Consider the following 25092-nt stretch of genomic DNA (forward strand, 5'->3'; position numbering starts at 1 on the left):
CCTTACATCCCAAGCGCTGTAGCTGAGGTGCAGCAATGGAGAGGACTGCCTCTGAAGGTCTTCTAGGGGAAGGGGACAGAGCAGGTGTGAACATAGCAGAATCAGGCGGGAAACATGCAGTGACAAGAGAAGCTTGAAGTAAAAAGTTCATTGTTCCTAAGTTAAAAATCTATCAAGAAAAGATTTGCAATAGTTATGTGTCTACTGTTCATTTTGATAAACTTTCACAAACAAGTGTAAGTCACATGGACAGTGCAAGGCATATAACTCTCTTTGAGGTCAGCTGTCCCCACCCCAAAACAATACTCTAGATGGCACTGCCCACTGGTTGCAGCTGACCCAAGCTGCAGCACGGGGAGCATTCTGGGATGTCCTACGAAATGTACCAGCTGCTGTTAAAGTAGGAAGATTCCATGCGCCTCCATGTGGTGAGAAGGCATGGCCTCTGCTTGAATGAGGGCTCATGGGTTATGCTGTACGATGGTCATCCGCCCTCTGGGTGGACAAGGCCATGCCTACTCTGTGGAGAGGGTGGTATCATGAACTGGTCCACACCATGGAAGTTCATGTTTCCCTTTGGTATATAACCGGTCTGCTGAAGATGGAGAGCCCATCCTTGTGTGCTTTTAGGGCCCATGACTTGATAATGGCATTCCAAGAGGGGACAGAGGTCAAGGCCAGAGCTGACTAGTGGAAGCCACTTCCCTGGATCAGTGTGGACACGAGGCTAGTTCTTCAAATTCCCTCCTCAGCCTCTTGGGCAAAGAAGCCTCTGCTCTGAAACTCATGTCACTTTTCTCTACTTCCAGCAAGTTCTTTGTCACTAGCCTGAGCATGAGGCAGAGCACATCACACCTTCCTGTCTCCCTAGGACCTTCCGTTTGTACACCAGGCCACTACCCGTACTTAACACTTAACATGCTTAACACTCCGTGATACTGACCCCAAACTTCCCATTTGTCTAGCCTCTCACACCCTCACTCAATCTAAGTAGCCCACGACCACAGTCTCCAGCTCTTCTTTTCATTCTCATGACCTCTTCTTCCTTCCTGGATCTTGGCTTCCCATGATTTCATCTGCAGCTAGGCCTCTAGCTTGACTCCTTCAGGGCCCGCAAGGTGACACCTTAGTCCCCACAACCTCATCTATCACATTCCCCAATCCTGAGACCATGAAAAATCTGCACCCCTGCATCCAGTCAATTGGGAAGTGCTTCAGGAATCCACACAGCAAACCACAGCAGGGCCATCTCACACCAGTGGTCCATGACCCAAAGACTTTACACTCTTCTTTGGTTGATGCAATAGTAAATTTTAGTTGTCAATTTGACATGCTTTAGAGATTTTCTAGATTAGTTTAACTGAAGTTAGAAGAGCCACCCCTAAATGTGGGCACTGCCACTCCATGCTTTGGTGCTCTAGATCACATATAAAGGTGAGAACAGAGCTAGAGAGATGGCTTAGTGGTTAAGGCACACACATGCAAAGCCTAAGGACCTAGGTTCAGTTCCAGAGGACCCCATAGCCAGATACACAAGGTGGCGCATGCATCTAGAATTCATGTGCAGTGGCTGGTGGCCATGACACACCGATTCTCTATCTACCTCTTCTCTCTCTCTCTCTGTCAAATAAATAAATAAGTAAGTAAGTAAATAGTGTGAGCAAGCTGAGCTGAACATTGTGCTTTCTTGGCTTTGCGACTATGAACTGGATATGACCAGCTGCTTCATGTTCCTGCCACAACTGACTGGATATCCTTGAACTGTAAGCCAAGACAATTTCTCACTTTTAAGGTTGCTTTTGCCAGGTACTTTGAAGCAGACAGGTAAAGAACACTGTTAGTTTCCTTTTAATTAAATCAGAGGCATCTCAAATTTTTCTCTGAAGTGTACTACCAAACATATGAACATTCACTCACATGGACTCCCTTCCTTCTCAACCCAGAAAGCACACCGCCCTCAATTTTCAACCCATCCACCAGCTTCTCTCTTATCTGTGTCTGCATCTCCTTCTGTGTATCACAGAGCAAGTGTTCTTCTGGGTGGGCTTGGCGCCACCTCTCCTCTCCCCGGGTCCTCTGACCTCACCTTTCCCCATCCTTGTTCCTGAATTTTCCAAACCTCTGGCTAACCACATACCCCTCCCCATGTAGATGCACTGATGGTGTTCCCATTCATGGGAAGCGCTCCCTCCCCGGGCGCCACATGCCCTTTCGCTTTTACCCTGCCCACAAGCACTTCCCCATCCAGCAATAGGTCCTCAGCAAGCTGGCTATTTCCCCACCAGGCCCTTTGACTTCAAGGAGATGGAAACACCGAATGCAAAAGAAATATACTCTGCATGTCACTGCCAAAAGCAGCAAACCACAATGTGGGAGACAGAGGTCGGGGTTGGGGACATGGTGAGGCAGGCTGAGAGCATTGCTGGTCCTAGAAGGGGGACTGTGGTGTGTGAGAGAGAGAACATGAGAGAGAGAGAGAGAGAGAGAGAGAGAGAGAGAGAGAGGGAGAGGGAGGGAGAGAGAGCACCAGTGTGCTCACCCAAGACTCAGCTGTGCTGTGCGACCTTCCTTTCATGTCCCACTGGAGGAGCCATGAACCCGCTCCTATGACCAAGACCATATTTCCCACATCTAAAATCGATGCACAAAGTCTGATGACAGGCAGAATATACAGATCTGAGAAAAGCTGGGAATGCTGACTGACCACACATCATGAGAAAGAGGTCACGATGCAGCACCTGCCTGGATGCTGAGGCAATAAAGGAGGGGGGAGACTGGCTTGCACCTCAATCTCCATGCCTTCCAAGACTTCTCTGAGGAAGGTGCTCTGAACTGACTGTGAGCAGAGAGACAGGAAACAGGAGAGGCCCCAGGCACATCTGGCCAAGGTTGGCAGGAGCCAATCGGAAGCCGGCCCTCACCCACGGGGAAGTGGAATGTGAGCACTGGACCCAGTCACCTCTGCAACTGCGAACAGCTCAGAGGCGCTCACAAGCCCGTCAGCCAAAGCTTTGTCAAATATGTGACTGTAACAGAGGCAATGGCCTCCAGGTCCTGCGAACACAGCCCTGTAACAACACATGTTGGATGTACCTCCTCTCTCTCTTTCCAAGATGTAGCGCAAAGGATGTGCTTCGCCGAAGCTGAGGTTTGAACCTGGCTGTGTGACATCTGACTCACTGAGAGGCTCAGAGAGCCACAGGACAGGGTCTCGGCTTCCTCACACTCAGGCCTAAGACAATGAGCTCGGTGCCTCCCTGCCCTGTTATTTCATCACCAACACTGATCTGCAACGTCAAGCGTATGTCACTCCTCGCCTCTCTCCCTCTTTATGTCCCAGCATCGTCATTTCCTGAGGTACACATGCTACGGAATGTTATTTCAAGGGATGTTTTGACACAGGCTCAAGTCCTTGCTCATTATAAAAGAGAGGCTGTGTGTGTGGCAACAGTAAGCTCTAAGGCTAGCTCCTTCCCAGGAACAAAGCATTTGCTGATACTAAGATCTATCCTTAAGAAGTAGGGCTGTGGAGACCAAGGGCCCTGTCTGCTCTGGGATAAAGAACACATACACTTTGCTGCAGAGCCTCATGTCTTGTGTTGATTAGAAACTCCAAGGTCACTAATGATAGACATGTTCTCATCAAGGTCACTAATGATAGACATGTATCAAGGTCACTAATGATAGGCATGCTCTCATCAAGATCACTAATGATAGACATGTTCTCATCAAGGTCACTACTGATAGACATGTTCTCATCAAGGTCACTAATGATAGACATGCTCTCATCAAGGTCACTAATGATAGTCATGCTCTCATCAAGGTCACTAATGATAGACATGCCCTCATCAAGGTAACTAATGATAGACATGTTCTCATCAAGGTCACTAATGATAGACATGCTCTCATCAAGGTCACTAATGATAGACATGTTCTCATCAAGGTCACTAATGATAGACATGCCCTCATCAAGGTCACCAATGATAGACAGGCTCTCATCAAGGTCACTAACGATAGACATGTTCTCATCAAGGTCACTAATGATAGACATGCTCTCATCAAGGTCACCAATGACAGACATGTTCTCATCAAGGTCACTACTGATAGACATGTTCTCATCATGGTTACTAATGATAGACATGTTCTCATCAAGGTCACTAATGATAGACTTGCTCTCATCAAGATCACACTGATAGACATGTTCTCAGTAAGGTCATTAATGATGGAAATGTTCTCATCTTCTCTTTAGTGTTTCAACCAAAGATGACCCAGGAAGAGGACAGGCCACTTCATGGGGAGGAAAGTTAATGAGAGGACTAGACACTTTCCATGGACTTGGAAGACTCTGGGAATCCCTGGAAAGTAACCAGGCAGAAATCCCTCCCATGTTTGTACAGAAAATACTTAATTTATAACTACAACAACTTTGGTTACGGATAAAAATAACCATAACCAAAGCTCACTTCATGGGGACAAGCAGACAGATGGTCCAATGGGATCTCATAATTGTTTAAAACAACCTAGGCTGTCAGTCCAAATGTGGTCCATGGATAGAGGAGAAACACAAACACAGCCATCACCTCAGCAACTTGCCAAGTTCATGTACAAGTTATCCTAGGTGATGGGGGTGGGGGTCAAGGCAGGCCTTTCCGTAAGTACACTGTCTACTTCTCTCAGCACTGCCAAGCTTGCTACAATAGTTTAACCTAAATAAAACCAATGAAAATAGAACCCATGGGGCCAGCCAGCCTTATTCTCTGAGTGTGCATCATGTAACATCGCCAGCCACAGAGCCTTCCTGTGAGGTGGGCTGGGCACAGGACCTGCCCACACAGCCAGCTAAGACGTATCACACTGCCAGTTTTATGTCCTGCATCCAGAACAAAGAACATGTGTCTCACATTTTTCCTTATTTATTTATTTTTAATATTTTGAGGTAGGGTCCCTAAACTTGAACTCTAGTGTTTTTTGTTTTTTTTTTTTAAGGTAAGATCTTACTCTAGTCCACGCTGACCTGGTATTCAGTATATACTCTCAGGGCGACCTCGAACTCATGGTGATCCTCCTACTTCTGCCTCCCAAGTTCTGGGTATAAACATGAGCACCACCACACCTGGCCAGAACTATAGTTTTGTCTTTGAAAAGGGAATTCATTAAAGTTGCATTTACCCAAACTGCAAGCAGGATTAAGAACTAGTCATTTGCTGGAGAGATGGCTCAGTGGTTAAGGCGCTCACCTGCAAAGCCTAAGGACCAGGTTCCATCAGGACACTGATTCCATTCCCCAGTACCCGTGGAAGCCAGATGCACAAGGTGGCACATGTGTCTGCAGTTTGTAGTGAGAGGCCCTGGTGTGCCCATTCTCTCTCTTTCTCTGTCTCTTTCTCTCTCTCAAATAAACAGTAAATAAATATTTTTAAAAAGAAGTAACTATTTAATTTCTTTATTTTTACTTTAGCTGTTTTTTTGAGACAGGCTCTGCTATGTAGCACAAGCTGGCCTCGAGTTTGCAATACTCCTACCTCAGTGCTAGGAATACGGGCATGTGTCACCATACCTAGTAGCTGTCTGCTACAAGGTCAATTACTGGAACAAAACGGGCACGGACAAAATGGTCAAGCTGCAGGCAACAGCTTGCTCTATGACAAGACACACCAAATCCCCGTGATGTCAGTCAGGCGACTACTTGCTATTGGCTTAAGAAAGGCAAAAGAAACTCACCTTGAAAATTTACTGGGACCCTCACCATCTTCATCGTCGAAGTCCATTCTGAAAAAAGCCAAGGTCACAAGTGAGCACTGGTTAAAGCTTCAGAACACTGTAGCTGGCGTCATGAGCTGTGGAAAGAACAGAATCTCTGGCCCATCAGATTATTAACCAATGCCTCCAACCTCTGGCGGTGCTACCAAGGTTTCTTGACAGAAAGAAGCAGGAAACAAAAGGCTGGGGACACTCAAGTGCCAACTTGCCCCCTAGAATGCTCACCAGTCATCTACGGAAACATCAAGTTTTCTTGTCTCCCATCATCTCTGGGATGCTCGGTTCCCTCCACACTGCGTATTCCACAGCAACACTTTCTCCCCCACCCCAGTTTTTCATTTTATGGTCTGTTCCTCAAGGGGCTTTGAAAACCGGAAATGTTCATGGTGATGAGGGATGATAAGAAAAAGTGAACACTCTCGGCTGCATATAGCTTGTGGCTTGGTAGACCTTGATGAATCTCAGTGCCAAGAACATTGTTCTGTTATACTCAGGACTGAAAACATAGCCACAGATGAAGAAATGGTCATTTGGGCCCAAACCACTCAAAGTAGCTGTCTACTCACTGAGTCATTCCTCAGGTTTCTTCATTATTGGGTCTCTCCATGTAAAAATGAAGTCTTGATGATCCCTTATTCAGCTCATATCCCCAATACTCCTTCTCAAAACTACAAGCTCCACTTGTGCCAGGAAGATGTTGGGGCAGAAAGGGGACCTTTCAAGTGTACCCAGAATGAGGAAGCAAATTACAAACCCATGTTTTATGGGGTTACTGAACGGGGTGTCTATAGTCCCTGTGTCTCCCTGTTTGTTCTTAATGGTCCTGGTGCACTGGGTGAGACCCCCCCTCCTGATCCCAGGAGGAGGGAAGTCAGTTGCTTGGCAACTAGGGTAGAGAAACTTCTTGAGTGAGTAGCTCATTATAACAATGGAGAGTCCTGGGCTGCACAATAGGACCCAGTGTCAAACACAAACAAGGGTGGTATGTGTGCCACAAGACCACAGCAGCAGGTGCCAAAGCTGCTGGACTATCAGAGTGTGTGACTGCAACCTCCCAGGCCCTAAGTGCTTTGCTAAGAAGTGACCCAGGGAAGGCACAGACCACGCAAGCCACCAGGAAGCAAACGGGTTAAAGAGAAAGAACCATCCTGACAAATGCACCCCAACAGAGGCCCCAGTGAGGCACATGGGAACCTTCAAGCTTTGAAGAAATTTAGAGGACCTAGGAACTAGGCTGCGATAAGGGAAGGAAAAATGAGATCAAGCCAGGCGTGGTGGTGCACGCCTTTAATCCTAGCACCCGGAGGCAGACATAGGAGGATCGCCGTGAGTTAGAGGCCACCCTGAGACTACATACGTAGTGAATTCCAGGTCAGCCTGAGCTAGAGTGAGACCCTACCCTGAAAAACCAAAAAAAAAAAAAAAAAAAAGAAGAAGAAGAAGAAAGAAATAAAGAAAAATGAGATAGAAGGAGGGAGGGAGAGAGGGAGGGAGGGAAGGGAGGAAGGGAGGGAAGACACTTTTTAGTGTTCCTTTTTATGTATGGGGTGCCATCTGGCTAACCCTAAGAGCAAGAGATGAATAAAACAGTCAGAGAAGAATAAGATAGTCGTGATAACAGTAATGCCCCTGCAAAAAGAGAAGGGGGTGTGGGCAAGAGGAACAAGAAGAAGGAAAAGAACTGGTGAAAGACTCCCGCATACCAGGAGGGGAGACGCCTGCATGCACTCCTCCCCGGAGCGCTGTTGGGAAGTGGGCACTGGGCATGAGCTGCGTAGTGGTCAATGGGACAAGTGGGAGCTGAATGCATAATTTTCTACATGAAACAGATTCATCAATATTATACATAATTACTAAGGCGTCATCTCACCTTCCTGAAAATTACACGTGGGGAAAAAACCAGCATAAATATTAACCAAATCCACGCGGAATTCTGCAGAACCACACTGCCACCTAGTGCTCACAGTGGGAAAGAGCAGTTTGTTCTGCCTGCCTCAAAAAAAAATTTGTAACAGGAAAAAAGAAAGGCCTTTCAAAGTTCTAAAAAATTTATGCAAAAATTTATCAAAGCATCAAGTGGGTGTTAGATACACAGTTATTCTTCAAATTACGTCTAGTTGAGATTGATAGGATGGTGATCATCAAACTACTACACACAATGTACCTGACGGGTCAACTGCGCCCCTCAGCCTGTGAAATGGTCAGGGTGACCAAGCACTAAGGGGATTCTGGGATCTAGGACACCTGTGTTAAAACTGAGAGCCTTCAGAAAACCAGGATGGCCAGCTCCTCTCGTGCTATGAAAGACCGTTCTCTTTTTGTTGCCTGATCCCCCAAGGAAATAAATGGGCAAGTGAGCTGTTTAGTAAAATGATTTCAGGTTGGTCAGGTAGGCTGAGACTCCGGCAAGTGGAAGGTGTAAGAAAAGGATGGTCTGTTCTGGACCCAGACTATTCTGATTTCCACTGGAAAGTTGAAACTATGATTTTTCAATGAAATAGTAGAGATCAAGATCTGTGTCTCCCGCCTGTGAGTGTGTGTGATCACACGTATGCAGCAACAAACAGAGAAACCGTGTCTCCCGCCTATGAGTGTGTGTGATCACATGTACGCAGCAACAGAGAAACCGTGTCTCCCGCCTGTGAGTGTGTGTGATCACACGTACGCAGCAATAAGCAGAGAAACTGTGTCTCCCGCCTGTGAGTGTGTGCGGTCACACATGTACGCAGCAACAAGCAGAGAAACGGTGTCTCCCACTGTGAGTGTGTGCGGTCACACGTGTGCAGCAACAAGCAGAGAAACCGTGTCTCCCACTGTGAGTGTGTGCGGTCACACGTGTGCAGCAGCAAGCAGAGAAACCGTGTCTCCCACTGTGAGTGTGTGCGGTCACACGTGTGCAGCAGCAAGCAGAGAAACCGTGTCTCCCACTGTGAGTGTGTGTGATCACACGTGTGCAGCAGCAAGCAGAGAAACCGTGTCTCTCACTGTGAGTGTGTGCGGTCACACGTGTGCAGCAGCAAGCAGAGAAACCGTGTCTCCCACTGTGAGTGTGTGTGATCACACGTGTGCAGCAACAAGCAGAGAAACCGTGTCTCCCGCCTGTGAGTGTGTGTGGTCACACGTGTGCAGCAACAAACAGAGAAACCGTGTCTCCCAGTGTGTGTGCGGTCACACGTGTGCAGCAGCATGCAGAGAAACCGTGTCTCCCACTGTGAGTGTGTGCGGTCACACGTACACGGCAGCAAGCAGAGAAACCGTGTCTCCCACTGTGAGTGTGTGCGGTCACACGTGTGCGGCAGCAAGCAGAGAAACCGTGTCTCCCACTGTGAGTGTGTGCGGTCACACGTGTGCGGCAGCAAGCAGAGAAACCGTGTCTCCCACTGTGAGTGTGTGCGGTCACACGTGTGCGGCAGCAAGCAGAGAAACCGTGTCTCCCACTGTGAGTGTGTGCGGTCACACGTGTGCGGCAGCAAGCAGAGAAACCGTGTCTCCCACTGTGAGTGTGTGCGGTCACACGTGTGCGGCAGCAAGCAGAGAAACCGTGTCTCCCACTGTGAGTGTGTGCGGTCACACGTGTGCGGCAGCAAGCAGAGAAACCGTGTCTCCCACTGTGAGTGTGTGCGGTCACACGTGTGCGGCAGCAAGCAGAGAAACCGTGTCTCCCACTGTGAGTGTGTGCGGTCACACGTGTGCGGCAGCAAGCAGAGAAACCGTGTCTCCCACTGTGAGTGTGTGCGGTCACACGTGTGCGGCAGCAAGCAGAGAAACCGTGTCTCCCACTGTGAGTGTGTGCGGTCACACGTGTGCGGCAGCAACAAGCAGAGAAACCGCGTCTCCCACTGTGAGTGTGTGCGGTCACACGTGTGTGGCAGCAAGCAGAGAAACCGTGTCTCCCACTGTGAGTGTGTGCGGTCACACGTACGCAGCAACAAGTAGAGAAACCATGTCTCCCACTGTGAGTGTGTGCAGTCACACGTGTGCAGCAGCAAGCAGAGAAACCGTGTCTCCCACTGTGAGTGTGTGCGGTCACACGTGTGCAGCAGCATGCAGAGAATCCGTGTCTCCCACTGTGAGTGTGTGCGGTCACACGTACGCAGCAGCAAGCAGAGAAACCATGCCTGTGACCTATGAGTGTGTGTGGTCACACGTGTGCAGCAGCAAGCAGAGAAACCGTGTCTCCCACTGTGAGTGTGTGCGGTCACACGTGTGCAGCAGCAAGCAGAGAAACCGTGTCTCCCACTGTGAGTGTGTGCGGTCACACGTACGCAGCAGCATGCAGAGAAACCGTGTCTCCCACTGTGAGTGTGTGCGGTCACACGTGTGCAGCAGCATGCAGAGAATCCATGTCTCCCACTGTGAGTGTGTGTGGTCACACGTACGCAGCAGCAAGCAGAGAAACCATGCCTGTGACCTATGAGTGTGTGTGGTCACACGTGTGCAGCAGCAAGCAGAGAAACCGTGTCTCCCACTGTGAGTGTGTGCGGTCACACGTGTGCAGCAGCAAGCAGAGAAACTGCATTCCCCCTGTGATCGTGTGTAGTTATACACAAGCAACAGCAGATTTAGTAATTTAGAAAGGCAGTGAGTTGGGACCAACTCAAGAGATAAACCAAGACCTCATATGATTGTTCATATCCTTAGCAGAACATCCCACCCCAGTCTCACTGTTTCTCCACAACACAGCCAAAAATCTGTCCTGAAAGGCACAAAGGTCACTTGCCCAGACGCTGCCTTTGGTTTTGTCACATCTCAAATCTCTGCTTTGAATATGGCTACAATAAGATGATTTTATTTATTCTATATTTTAAAACTTTTTTTGACAATTTTCATACGTTTATGTGTTTACTTCTGCTATAAAATGTGTAAGTAAAACATCCTTTGTTATGTCTTTTATGTGTTCCATTCTACTGAACCATCTGTATAATAAAATAGAAATCAAAATCTACTATAAAGCTCTATTGTATCCACTTAAAAAGAATCCAGCACAATGGGTGGGTAACGTAAGAGTCTTTGAAAGGCGAGCTTAAAACCTATCTGACCCCGCTGTCCTGTCCATGAGCCTGAATTCTTATTTTCATAAAAAGGCAAGGTAGGCATTTCTTTTTATTTATTTATTTATTTATGTATATTTAGCAGAGCAAGAAGGAGGGAGAGAGGGAGGGAGGGAGGGAGGGAGGGAGGGAGGGAGGGAGGGAGGGAGGGAGGGAGAGAGAGAGAGAGAGAGAGAGAGAGAGAGGGAGAGAGGGAGAGGGGGAGAGGGGGAGAGGGAGAGAATGGGCATACCAGGGCTTCCAGCCACTGCAAATAAGCTCCAGACGTATGCACCCCCTTATGCATCTGGCTAACAATAGGTCCTGGGGAATTGAACCTGAGTCCTTTGGCTTTGAAGGCAAGCATCTTAAACACTAAGCCATCCCTCCATATTTCTGATCATGTCCTTAGTGACGAGTAAGAGGTGTGAATCTTTCTAGTTGTTTAAGAATCATAAAGTCTCATCAAATATGAGTCACAATACAGCATTCATTAGGAAAAAGTCATGCCAATTGAATCTGGTCCAACAGGGTCACACAGGAGTGACTTTAGGCCAACCTGAAGTTCCCCTTACGAAAACAAAGGGACAAGGTGTCAGAAAATGCTCTGGAGTGAGTGGACCTGCTGAGAATACAGAAGCAATATGCATAAAACCAGAAATGCCCTTTAAAAACAATTTCACCTCATAAGGCTGAACTCTCAAACGCTCTTCTGTCTCTGCCTCCTGACTTCTGTGATTTTCCCTCAGCGGGGACGTATTAGACAACTGGTCCTGGGCTACAAGGCAGTGGCAAGGGGCTGGTCCGTCCCTGCCTGCAGCCTCCACAATTCCATCCCCAAAGGCAAGATTCGGGCATAGCCAGAGTGGGCACAGCTCCTACCATCACTCACTGCCACTTTGTCCCTAAGGTTGGAGGCACTGAGTTTGCCCGCTTGGAGCCCATCCCCCTTACCAAGACCAGGGAGGTCAAACCAAGAATGAACCTCAGGTAACTCTCTTCAGCTAATTTCTCCCACACATGCAGAGCCGCTTGGGAAAGAGTCTCACATTCCTGAACTTTCACCATGTGTCGAGCAGCAGCTTGCTAGGACTCTCACGGCGAAGGCTGGCAGCTAAGTGGGAAGAAAGCCAGCCAGGAAGGAAGAAGGACCAGGACCGACCGTGCTGGGCCAAGCGCACAGCCAAGGAGGATCCAAAACCCTCAAGTGATCAGGTCTTCCTATCTTGTTGTTGTTGGTGGTGGTGGTTTTTCAAGGTAGGACCTCGCTCTAAAGCTGCTTTGGATTCACTATGCAGTCTCAGGATGGCCTCAAACTCAGTGATCATCCTGCCTCTGCCCCCACACCCACACCCCAAGTGAGTGCTGGGATTAAAAGTGCACCACCACACCTGGCTCTCCCACCATCCCATCCTCTTCCTTCCAAGGGTGCCCCACAATCTCAGACATTAGGAGTAGCAGGAAGGCACCGTGCCAGTGGGGGTTTCTGCTTCTCAATGACCGTGTCCTCACCAGGTCTCCTCCGCTCTCAGCGCAAGGTCTCACGGCAGAAGGGCCTGCCATCAGAGGCTTCCACAGAAGCATCAGCATTTCGGCAAAACATGTAAAAACGCCAGCTGCAAGAATTACTATGGAAACAGCTCTGTGAAAATGGCGGTTTCTTCCCTTACATCCAGGATGAATGCCTGCTCCCTCTGTCTGCTGGCGAGAAAGGCAGACAAATGGACCCCAGGAAGGAAGACAAGGGTAAGGGGCACCTCAGGAAGATCCGGCTGGTTAGGCTGCCCTCGGGGAGCCCGGTTTCTTCTGTGAGCTGGGTGTCAGAGCCACTGTCCCCTCTCTTTTGTCTCTGCCTTTTCTTGATGACTTAATTCCTTGGATGTATGTAGAACTGAATGTAAGCTATCTTGAGTTGCTCAAGGTTCACCTCCAGTGCCATGTTGCGTGTGGGTGGGGCGGGGAGGTTGCTGCAGAAAAAGCAAAGCTTTGGGGAATTCCTCAGAAATGGGACTAAGTCCTTGGTCAAATCAACACAGCGCAGAAAGCAGAGACCACATGCCAGGTTCAGGTTAGGACTGTGAAGGCCAAGGCCCTGCAGACACAGACGCTCACAGACTTCCAGTACAGAGGGGGTTCCTGGGTCTTCAAAGCTCGGCTAGATCTCTTTTGTTATTTTTTTCTTTTTTAGTGAGAGAGAGATATTTGGTGTGCTAGGGCCTCCAGCCACCACAAATGAACTCCAGGTGTGTGCACCACCTCGTGTACATGTGCGACATTGCACACTTGCATCACCTTGTGTGTCTAGCTTACATGGGACCTGGAGAGTTGAATATGGGTCCTCAGGCTTTGCAGGCAAACACCTGAACCACTAAGCCATATCTCCAGCCCTAGACATGAAAATTTTTGTTTGGACTTGAGACCAACTTAGAGCTCTCATCACAAAGTCCTGGCATGGCCTCTTCTGATAAAAAGACTTGGATAAACAATGAGATTTCTCCCTCCCAAGTATGTGAGTTGGGGCACATAAACATTTGAAAGAATCAGGAGTTTTTAAAAATCAGTAGGTTGGCCCTGAAGAGAGAGGCTTAGTGGTTAAGGCACTTGCCTACAAAGCCAGAGGACCCAGGTTTGATTCTCCACGACCCACATAAGCCAGATGCATGAGGTAGCACATGCATCTGGAGTTCGTTTGCAATGGCTAGAGGCCCTGGCATGCCCATTTTCTCTCTCACTCTCTCTCTCTCCTTCCCTCCCTCTCTCCCTCTTTCTCTCAAATAAATAAGTGAAACTTTAAAAAAAATAAAAAATTAGTAGTAGGTTGATATACTGACAGCATGCACATTCTTTTAGCTCCTTGACTGTGGCGCTCAGGCCATCCAGCTAGAACGGCTAGCTCAGACAGCACTCTGCCAGGCAGGCCGCCCTGGGGCAAACACCAGCCTTTAGGGAGTTATCTCAGGAGCTGTGCTCACGGCACCCCCACTGATCATCACAGCTCTGTGGGCCTGCTGTAGAAATGCCAGCAGGGACGCACAGAGGATTGGCTGTGTCTGGGACTGTGCAAGACCAAGGGGAAGGTGGCCTCGCCACTGAGCTCAGTTTTCAGCCTTTCCAAGACCATCTCAGGCCCGCCGCCCAAGGACACCACGCATAACAGTCTCTTCATAAGCCTGCACTGCAACATTGGCAGGGCCTTTTCACCTTATTCCTGCTCCAGCCAGACCCTGACACACACCTGCCCCTTGCCTCAGTCTACTTTAAGAATCACGGGGCTTTAAGGAGACTTGAGGGCTTAACAAGCTGGATCGTTTCAGAAAGGGCCCAGCTTGCAGGTCTCGGGCTTTGGAACATGTGTTTCGCTTTCACTGAATAGGTCTGTCCTGGGTAGCCTGTGTTATCAAAAATGAATACAACCGAATGAGAAATCTTGCTCATCAAGTACTTTACTGAAAAAAAATGGATTTGTGGGTAAAGGGGTTGAGCTATGGAGGCAACAGTCAAGTTCTGAAGCTACCTTCCGGAACTCAGCAGACCACTGGTCTGCCCCGTCCGGCTGGAGCCTTACCCTTGTTTTCCTTCTTGTGGTCCATGTGACTGTCCCCTCTGCCCGGGCGGCAGAGGGAGCAAGACCCCATGATTTAGGGGTTCATCCTGGGTCTACGCAAACCTCCGTGTTTACAGTGATGTTACAGAACAGCTTCTGTGACCTCTCAGAACCAGTGCAGCCCATAGTATTTAGGGTCATCAACTTTGCATGTGGCTGAGCAGCGTCTCACTTATCTGCCTGGCCTTCGGGTGCTTTACCTGCTCAGGTCTTTGGAAAGAAACTTGTGCATACCGTTTGCAGGAGACAGCTTTAGGTTTGTTGAGATGAACTCTTAGACCAGGCACAGTTATACAGGAAGGGATTTAGTAAAGCTTACAGATCCAGGGGAGGTTCCATAATGGCAGAAGAAACTGGCCCTGTTTTTACAGGCCCAAGGAGGGAGAGAGAGAGAGAGAGAGAGAGGCACCACAAGCCACAAGCCAAAAGCCACACAGCACACTTCAGGAGCTCCAGGTGGGACTAGGCAGTTGGTATATCTTTAGACTGGATTTTAAACCCACCACCACATGAACTTCTTGGATGCCACTCGAAAAGATGGGCAACAAAGACAAAGCTGAAACCCGTCTGGGGCCAACCATCTGCAGGCCTGAGGTGGAGCTGCCCAGTGTGGCTTCACTGCTCATGCTGGCTACGGATGAGCATCCTCCCCCTCTTCAAAGTCAGCACGAGCAAGGCCCAGCGGGACCCCTCAGCACTTCTCAGCCCAAGGACAAGTGCACACCAGGCCCCAGCGGGTACCAGGACCCAGAACACTGAGAGGCAAATCATGCACGCACACGCACCCCCCCCACACACACACACATTGCAAAAATTTAAACAGGATGCAAACTGCCTATCTTGTGTACTCTAGGAGGGAGAACAAAATAAAAATACTTTTCTAACAGGCCAAGAGCATTGTTCAGAAGTCCAATTCCTGCAAACCCAGAGGCTGCTTACCCGGAACGCCGCTTTCCTCCTCGGGCAGGCATGGCACCGGCCATCCTCACCTGTCCAGAGGCTGCCATGGGGGCTACGGGCAAGGTCACAGATCCAGGTATGTCGGAAGCCATTTCTGTAAGTCAACAGAGACAAGAGGTTTTGTCAGTGCCACCCAAACTCACTGACAATCAAGGGGGCTGTCACGTAGTTCCAAGAGCCTCACCAGGAGCCGAGGACCGGCGCTCCAGCCGCGTTGTACACCACGTTACATGGCTCAGCGAGTCCCTCTCTGGGTTGCAACTTTCACCTCTGGGCAATGTTCCCAAACTAAGTGCTTGAATGAACGGTGAAGAAAAATGAGTGCTACTTTCCAAGGGCACTCTTGTCATCTGGAAGCATGCAGGATATCTAGGGACACCAGCAACATAGCTCCTGGGAGGGGGCCAAGTTCCAAGACTCACTGTCCAGGGCAGTGCCCACTGACCTCTGTCCTTTCCCAAGCACAGAGACTCAGCCTCATTGTCACTCTGGACTCAGAAGTCCTGAGTGACAGAGTTCTGGCTGGGCCTCTCTGGCATTGGCTGGGACATCTTGGGCACTGAAAACCTCATGTTAGGACTTTTTTGCAGGCTGGGGTGCCTAGGTCTTGGTAGCCAGGCCTTTTCTGGAATCAATTCTACTTCAAGAAACAGAGATCGGGTGGTACCACATGGGGTACTTCTTCCATGCATCGTGTTTGACATGTTATTTCTTTTTTTTTTGTTTGTTTGCTTTATTTTATTTTATTTTTTTTATTTTTATTAACATTTTCCATGATTATAAAATATATCCCATGGTAATTCCCTCCCTCCCCACCCCCACACTTTCCCATTTGAAATTCCATTCTCCATCATATTACCTCCCCATTACAATCATTGTAATTACATATATACAATATCAACCTATTAAGTATCCTCCTCCCTTCCTTTCTCTTCCCTTTATGACATGTTATTTCTAATAAGCTAGATGCTTCTAGACGTAACTGGTGACCATGCTAAACATCTCTGGTTTCAAGGAACCCACTCTGTTAACAAGTTTTGCCTTCTCGTGATCTACAGACTCCCTAAACTTTTGGCACCCCATATTCAATCCATTTCATGACAAGAAAAACACTTGGAGCAGATTCACTGATTCTGTTTCTTTTCTTGGGAATGACTTCAGCTACATTCACTTTTCTTACCTTGATTCTTTGCAGGTACAGAAAGGACGAATTAGTCTATAAAGCTCTACTTTACATAGACGGCTCGTGATAAAAGTGGACACCGGGTCCTGAGTAGAGGAGTCAGTGAGGTTTCCGGCACGCTCTTGCTATGGGCCACTGTTTCCCTCCACAGAAACGGAGGTCACATGACAGTTTTCCCACTGCCCAAAGACCTCATGTTCCATCAGCAGGTTTGAAGGTCAATTCTTGAAGAAGAATTTGACCATACTGACCAAATCTTAACTTTAATCCCAGCACTTGGAAGGCAGAGGTAGGAGGATCAAATGTTAGGGCCTCATGTTACGATACTTGAGTTTGAGGGCATCCTGAGACTCCATAGTGAATCCCAGGTCACCCTGGACGAGAGCAAGACCCTACCTTGAAACCCCCGTCCCTTGAAAAATAAGCAATCTTAGCTCAGCCCCTCTGCCATGTTCACAAAGCTTTGAGGACTATGAATGGCTTGCTTTGTCTTTCAACCAGACCATACATTGAGAAGTACACAAGGGACAAAGCCTCTCAATTTGGTTATTATTGAATTGAGCTAGTGACAGCTACATCAGTAATGACCCAACAATCTCATCATCACCTGCTTCTAATACATATTTCCCTAAACAGATGCTGAAACATACTGCGTCCACTAAGTCCCAGTGCTGACAGGGAAGATGGTGGCTACAACAAATGTAAGTCACCATACTCTAAAATAAGTTCCCCGGAGCAGGCCTTGAGATTCTCCAGGAAAAAGAATCCCAGAGAAAACGCATTAGGAAAAGCTGAGCACCGATCTCTTTCCTTGGAGACACCAACAGCCATTAAAGCATACCAAGAAAGCCTATGTAAAGAAGTTGTTTAATTCTGATTAACCCAGCAGATTGTAAATGTCCTGGGCTGTGGAAAGTTTTAAAATTTATTAGCTGCTAGGCTAGTGTTCCAGGCAAAATTAGTTTCAGCATTTCAAAACCAACTACTACCTCACTCTGCCTTCGAATAAGGGAAATGTCAGAATAGAACTGATCTTGGCTGTCTTCTGCAAACCTGTGTGAAAGTCCATTGCTTCTCTAGACCACTCATCTCCAGCTCGGAGGGGGAGGGGCATAGCAATTGAAAGGCAATGTACAGTGTGGCAGCAATGACAGCCATTAAAGTTTTATTTTGGGAAACTAAAACCGCCAATTGTCCTTGCGATCCAACTTGCAGAAAGTAAAGTTCTTTCAGCCTGGAAGGGTGAAGGGGAAGGGAGTAATTCTAAAGATGCAATCCTACCCCAGGCAGGTGAGCGTCACAAGGCAAAGAGAGACAAGATACTGGGACAGGTGGCTTCTGTTGGCCAAGGCATGCCCATCTCATCATTACTTCTACTTCTTTCTCTCAGCTTGCTCCTCCTTGTGTCTAACTTTCACCCGTCCACCCAGAAGAGCCAGCTTTCTGAAAACAGGCCAACATACCCACCCACCTCAAGTTCATTCCACTGTGCACTTCTCAGCACCCTCCAAATGAAGGTGGAGGGAAAACTGACGTTTTTATAACATTTAGAACTTTCAACCACTAATTGACATATGCCTCCAGTTTTCTAAGAACTCTGTTTTAAATTCAATAAAGTGTAAAAAAAATTTGTTTTGTGTTCATCACTAGTTTCCAAGAATTTCTCAGTTGGTTCACCTCTAGGTGTTCTGTGTCATTTCCATGGGTGTTGTGTGGAAAGTTATGACTATTGTTACTAGTGTAACCTCCTTGTTCTAATTCTTTTCTAGCTGGTTAGTAGCCACATAAATTCAGTCAACTGATTTGGCCAGCAGCCCTTCCCTGGCTGTGTTCTGTCTGTGTTCTCTGTATTGAGATTTATGTTCCTAGTTAGAGTTTCTTGGGTTATTATAATTCCTGCCACCTCACAAATTATCTCATTTGATCTAACAATTACTTTCATTAAGTCTTTTAAGTTTTCTGTTTTCAAATCCTATTTGGCTGTAAATAATGGTATCGTTCTCACCTTTCGAATGGTTGAAGTGTTCATTTCTTTTTCATGTCTTATTTCACTGGCCAAACATTCAGAGCAACACTTAGTAACAGTGGCCCATAAGCAGGTATGAGAAATACCATATGGTTTTGCAGTCAAACAGACCTGGTTTCAAATCACAATATGAACACTCCGAGCTATGAGAGTGACTGGGCCACTTCCAGGTCACACAGCTACCTGTGAAATGCTCACAGTAACAAGCTTTTAAGGTCATTATAAAAAGTAAGGAGAGTGTATCTGAGGACCCTACAGTGCCTGGGAAAAACATTCACACATCAATTATTACAGTGATGGTTATGGTGATGGCAAGCAGCCTTGCTTGGTCCTTAGATTTAGAAGGTGTGAGCTCCTGCTTTAAGACAGATATTCTTTGTTCCAGCACAGGAAATCTGCGCCTATGTCTATTCTCCAAAAGTGTATTTAAGGAGTGGATGTCCCATTTTATCCAATGTCATGTTGTTAACCAAAATACTATTCAGATACAAAATAAGCCAAGTGAAACATGAAATTCACAAGACTGAAATTCACATTTAAAGCTTTAGGATCTCCTAAAAACCAACAAAATAGAAGGCAGGTCTCTGTCATCTGTGTTCAGTCCCACCAGTGTGGCCAGCTGGCCCCTTCCTGACAAAGTGATGCCCTGCTTCCAAAGCCTGGCAACTATCCCCTGTGAGACAAAGACAAGCAAAGCTCCCAGGATTCTGCTGAAGGTGCCCGTGTTGGAGTGAGGGTCACAAAGACAGGGACTGGCATCAAATGCAGCAGTCACCCCAATGTTCACAGGCACAACTGCCCTAAAGATCAGTGTCCATTTACTCCAAAGTCTCCCCCATTTCACTCAACAGAGTGGAACCCTGACCACTGCACTATACCCAGAGGCATCACCTGCCTGACTCCTGAAGGGTGCCCGTGTGGCCACTGCCAGACCCTGCAGGCGTTCATGAAGATGGCCTTGCTGGATGACATCTGCATGAGTCAGAGGACATTACAGGGCCATGAGGGATAAAGGCACTTCTGAGATTCTTTTGTCTTTCTGCTCTTGCATCACAGAAGGGCAGGGAAGGTAGATAAGTGTGGCCACATCTCAAACCCTCTGTTCCTCCCAAAGTGCTCACCTGGGGCTCCTGTTATCAAAGCATGTAAGCAGGGCCTGTGCCAGCCCAGGCAGCCTGAGCTGAGCTGACTTTCTTCCTGAGCGGGCCTCACACTGGCCCCATGGCTCTGCTTTGATGTGAGGACGAGCCACAACTTGGGTCAGCAGACCAGACACTGCGTCCCCAGGCCAGCAGAGCTATGGCTGCTACCAAGACCACACATTCACACACATGACACACTGGCACACATATTCATACCACACTAATGAACACACATCACATGCACAGCATATCAGAAAGATACAGGGCTCACGCATACACACAATACATACAACCAACTATGGAGCCATGGGAAATGCCCACGAGAGACATATACATACAAACACATAAGCCAACGCACACATGCATACCACACTACTTCATACCAGACTCAGTATGCTCACAAAATGGCCACAGCCAGCTGTGACGTCATGGAAGACATGTACATATGTGTGCACACTACACACATACACACCGTGCTCTGTGCCCTGCGCCTGGCATGGTCACAGCTTCTTCTTGTTGGCACCTGCTCTCACTACAAGAGTATCATCTGGGCAGGGCAAGGCACACCCATCTCCACACCCACCCCAGGAGCCCACAGCCCCAGTGTCCTTCAAAGGGTGCACACAGACCAATGAGGAAACCCAGGAATTCAGGGCAAGTCCTCCACCTGCTCTCGACTCCCATTGCGCATGGACAGGTCGAAGAGAATCTGGCCGGGATTAGGTGGGAGAAGCCGGGCGGGGGCCTCCCCCAACTTCCCATGCGGCTGAGCGTTGGCCACATTCAGCAAGGACTGGTTCTGGTTCAGGAGCTGTACGGAAACTCGACTGTGCTCTGTATGGCAGCACCACTCATCAGATGCAAATCCACCTTAAAACAGATGTGGGATTTTCCACTGCACAAGCCACCAAAGCTTGTAGTGGTAGGAGAATCACTTGTCCCCTTCAAGGGACAAGTCACCCCAGGAGGGAGCTGCTATCACACAGTAGGGGGCCGCATCTGGCCATGGCTGAGTCTCTCGCTCCATCTTCTCCGGAGGGCGGGACCCCGTTACACACAGGCACCCTCCCACCCCCACCCCCTGCTTCTTAGGCACCACATTCCCAGTCACCCACCCTATGGCTGCCTCTTCCAGGTCTCCTTTTCCAGCTCCTCACCCTCATCCCAGGGTTCCAGGAAGCCTCTCTACCCAGGTTCTACCCAGTGACCGCACCCTGGCGAATGGGCTCCACACCACCTCTGCTAATTCCCGACCCTGGCCGTGGAGCCCGCTGTCACCCCAGGTCTCCGCGCTCGCTGGCCTCCTGCTGTGCCCCGCCCGCGCAGTCCTTCCAGCCCCTCCACTCCCCTTCCCCAGTGGCCTCTCGGAGCTCTTGGCACCGCCTGGAGCTCTTGCCGTGATCGGCCAGTTCCTGCATGGTCAGCCTGCTACCACCTTCCCTGCCCACCACTCTTGATCCAGCCACACTGGACTGTCTGTTTTATGACCACACCACGTTACCTCCCACCTGAGGATCTCTGCACATGCTCTGCCCTCTGGCAAGAAGCTTGTGCCCCACTTTTCATCCAGTTGACTCCCTAGTCATTTAGATGTAGCCCCAATACCACGTCTCAAGGAGCCATGCTTCCAATCAACCCTTCCTTCCCCAGTGTAGGTCTCGTTCCTGATGGCTGGCCCCACTCTACCTGTATTTCTCCTAGGAGTGAATGAATGTCACAGCAGTCCTGATGAAAGATGCCTTGGCCAGGAAGATGGAGCCGCAAAGAAGAAGGAATGACATCACTGTCTCAAAATAATGGTGTGTCAGCAGCGTCAGGGCCCCAAAAGGGAAAATCCTAAAAAACCTTGGTCACCTGATCCTCCTACATTGTCTGGGGCAACATATTCTAGAAAAGTACGGTCGAGCTGACTGCGCGCTTACACGTACACGCTTACTTAAGCCCAGTGCCGAGAGCCTTCTGTGAGGTGCATGAGCACCCCAGCCTCCTGCATCATTTACCAGAGGGCTGAGTGCCCAGCAGGAGCCTGACTCTGTTTCTCACCTCTTCATGCTCTGGATTCATCCCTCCATCCTTCCTCCAGCTAAGAATCAGGGCTAACCAGGACATTCCTTCCTTCGCTCAGGTTGCTGATAGAAAGCGGCCCTGTGTGCATTACAAGCAGCTGAGCTGATTTGGAACCAGAGGCTGTGCTATAAGAATGACACAGCCAAGGTCAGAAAGGCCCATCCCAAGACAGGGCAAGAAGCTAGATAATCTCATAGTGAGTGCTCCTGGCTATGTGACTGTGAGAGCAAGCCCTGTGAAGATGCCTTGGAAGGTTCCAGAGGGCTTCCTGGAGGAGGCCACCCTGGACCTAGCCTGGCCATGGAGTGCAGAAATGCTACAGAAGAAGTTCTTCCTTCACTGCAGACTCCTGCACCACCACCACCCCCTTTGAAGAACGAGCCTTCCTGTTCTCATCCAGCCACTGGAACCTTCTGGCCTTTGTCCCCAAGCATCACTCTCCCACCTTCCAAGTAAGAACAACTTGTGCTTGGTCATAAGGGATACACAGAAACAGACAGAAATAGTTGCATCCTTCGTAGCCCGATCCCCCCACCCCGACCCCGCCACACACACATACACGTATCCCCCAGGAAGCAACGTCGTGTACCCGCTGCAGAGCAGGGGCAGTGCCTGCCCACTCGAGACAGCAGCCGAAAGTCAGCACAGGCTGAGGGTGATGCAGGTTTCCCCACAACACAGACAGCATGGCTGGCCTACGGTGAACCCGCGCCCCACTACAGAAGATCCCACATGCTGCGTCCCAATGCAAAAATACAGTACAGGCAAGAATAACACAGGGAAAATGTGAAACTCGAGAGCACTAAGATGAAAGGAAGAGGAGGAAATGCAAAAAGGCTTTCTATTCTCCCCACCATTTCATGGGAATTCACAGAAGGAAAAGCATCCCTTGATCTTCACATGGAAAAAATTAATTACATGCGAACTTGCACAATACAACCACATGGAATATTTTTCCCGATCGTTCAAATAAACAAAAAGCAGAAAGGTTCTCTCCACTGGTGGGAGAGGAGGGAGGGAGGCAGCTAAGCAAAGAAAACGCTCCCTCAGCACCCACCTCTCCCAGAGCGATTCTCACAGAAAACACATCAAATGCCACAGCCCTACCTTCTCAGAGAACTGAGCAAAGATCTTTCTTCCTGGTGACCAACACCTCCGTAGGAGAATACGCTGTCCGTGTAGAAGAAATGTCAGAAACCTCTGGGAGCAAACGTACTGCATTTGTATTCTGCTCATAAAATGTCATCACAGATCTGTTTACCTTAACTGTGGACCATGATTCAGCCGTGACAACTGTCTTGCATACTGATCAATTTATTTGCAGCAAAATTTCTAGCGTTAACTGCTTAGGTTCTGAGAAACCAAGTACTTGAGTTTCCTGTGCAGCTGTAATATACACTGGAATGATCTAGTTTGTTACCACAACATCTCAGTGAGAGACCATGAAGGATTTTTCTTGAAGTGCAAGCAAGGGAGGAGGGTGCCTTTCTCCTGGGGGTGGGAGGCAGATACACTTCCCAGAGGCCCTCCTCCGGGTGGGATTTTGGCAACATAATGTACAGAAACATCATTAGGGATTCTGAGGACTCTATATCCTGGTTTGTGGGGCAGGGTGGCTTTAACCAGCAGTGTGGCCCTTTGTAAGACATCCCTATCCTGTGGGCAGAATGGCCTAGGCTCTGCAGCAGGACACGAGGTGGCAGAAATGGAAGGGCACTGCACATTGGGCCCAGGAAAGGAGGGAGAGGCCATTCCCTGCCCCTTCCAGCTGCCATCCTAGATGGAGACTGAGCCCCTCCTGGCAGTCAGGCTTTAGCTTGGGGAACAGAGTGCAGGCCCACCAAACCTTGGGATTGGTCTTTGAAACCCTAGTACATACATTCCCACTAGTGTCTGGGCCCATTAATTCCAGCTTCCTTCCCCTTCCTGCTGGTTGAAGCCTCAGCTTCATCTGTGCTGGACTTGTGTGTGTGTGTGTGTGTGTGTGTGTGTGTGTGTGTGTATACGCATGCACACGCATGTGTGGCAGGGTTTCTTGCCACTGCAAGTAAATGCCCATCTAACTTTACATACGTGGCTGGCCAATTGAACCCAGGCCAACAGACTTTGTAGGCAAGCACTTTAACCACTAAGCCATCTCGAAGGCCCTCGAGTTTAAAATACATAGACGCAGCAAGAAGATGGCCATATAGCAATTCAACAGGGGAGGAAAAAATAAATGGGAAGCTGTACAATAAGACTCTCCAGGGTATTTCTGGAATACCACACAGAACATGGCCCAGTCAGAGACATGAACAAAGGCCACAGGTCTGACCACAATGGGACATTCACCCAGCAGCAGCCTCATGCCTGAGACACACCAAACATCCTACAAGCTACAGATTATCAAAGGAAATCTAGGGTCATTAGGCATATGGAAGATGACCAGGTCACCCAGAGTGAAAGACTTGGAGTCCTCAGGATAGACTATCTCTACGAGGGGCTGTGGGGGAGCCTGGATCAAAACCCAGGTTGAGGTCTACCAAGGCCCAGGCCTAGGTAATCTTCCCATGAAGCAGGGGAGACCCTTGGAGAAGGCACAGGGTACGGGTAGCTGGTGGGAGGCTACCCATTCAAGGGCTCAAAGCTTGGCTTCTCCACAGGTAAGAATGGACAAGGGCTCAGATACTACATGAAGAAGAATCTGCCAGGAGACAGACTCTAGCAGCTTATAGGACAGTCCTTGTGGGAGGAGAGATGACGAGAGGCCTCCTTGCCTGAGCAGCAAGAGGCCAGCTCTCTACTGAAGAGGTCTCACAATGGCAGCCAATACGAAGGGCGGGAGCAGAAGGACTGACTGCTGCGTGATGCCTGTCCAGACACTCTGAGGTTGAACAGAAACAAAAGCAGTGAACATGTCTGACCTGAAAATCAAAGCTATAAATTAAGGAATATGCACACAGGAAAAAAAAAATTCAACCATTAAATATCACAGTTTCAAATAATGATGTTACAGCAAAATGCTAAGAGTAACAGAGCGGGACATAAAATTTCACACAAATATACTTGTCAGGGAACCACTGACTGTGGCTCCAGCACCCTATCTGCGCCCCACCCACGATGCAGCCTTAGTTTCTGTGCCTGGGTTTCCGCCATGAGAGTCCTCCCGAGGCCCCTGTGCTCAAGGATTGGTCTCCAGCCTGTGGTGCTATTGGGAGGCTGTAGAACCTTTAAGAGGTAATGCCCTGTGCGAGGAAATCACAAAGGAGGTGGTCTTTGAAGAGGATGTTGGGGCCCAGGCCCTTCCTCTCCTCTGTCGTTGCTTCTAGAACTATGAGGCA

The 25092-nt window shown here is 48.7% G+C and overlaps 1 protein-coding gene and 1 long non-coding RNA gene across 6 annotated transcripts in view; one reads left to right on the forward strand and one right to left on the reverse strand.

The window, feature by feature from the left end:
- Arnt2 (aryl hydrocarbon receptor nuclear translocator 2) overlaps positions 1–25092 on the reverse strand; it is a 176156-nt gene that overhangs the window by 107841 nt on the left and 43223 nt on the right. For 4 of the 5 annotated variants that reach the window (XM_004658245.3, XM_045145314.1, XM_045145316.1 and 1 more), the window contains 2 exons: positions 15334–15448; positions 5722–5769 (listed from right to left, as the gene is read on the reverse strand). In XM_004658245.3, the coding sequence (XP_004658302.1) occupies positions 5722–5769; positions 15334–15448 (163 nt within the window). Of the gene's footprint in view, positions 1–5721; positions 5770–15333; positions 15449–22879; positions 23027–25092 lie in introns of those variants that run through there. The other variant, XM_045145313.1, reaches the window with a different exon arrangement.
- Positions 12431–18100, forward strand: LOC123459329. The gene is made up of 4 exons (XR_006636214.1): positions 12431–12536; positions 15282–15430; positions 17174–17238; positions 17928–18100. It is a non-coding gene; the product is annotated as an uncharacterized LOC123459329 (long non-coding RNA).

This window comes from Jaculus jaculus, chromosome 3, assembly GCF_020740685.1.
Source record: "Jaculus jaculus isolate mJacJac1 chromosome 3, mJacJac1.mat.Y.cur, whole genome shotgun sequence".
In the NCBI taxonomy this organism is placed as follows: Eukaryota; Metazoa; Chordata; class Mammalia; order Rodentia; family Dipodidae; genus Jaculus; species Jaculus jaculus.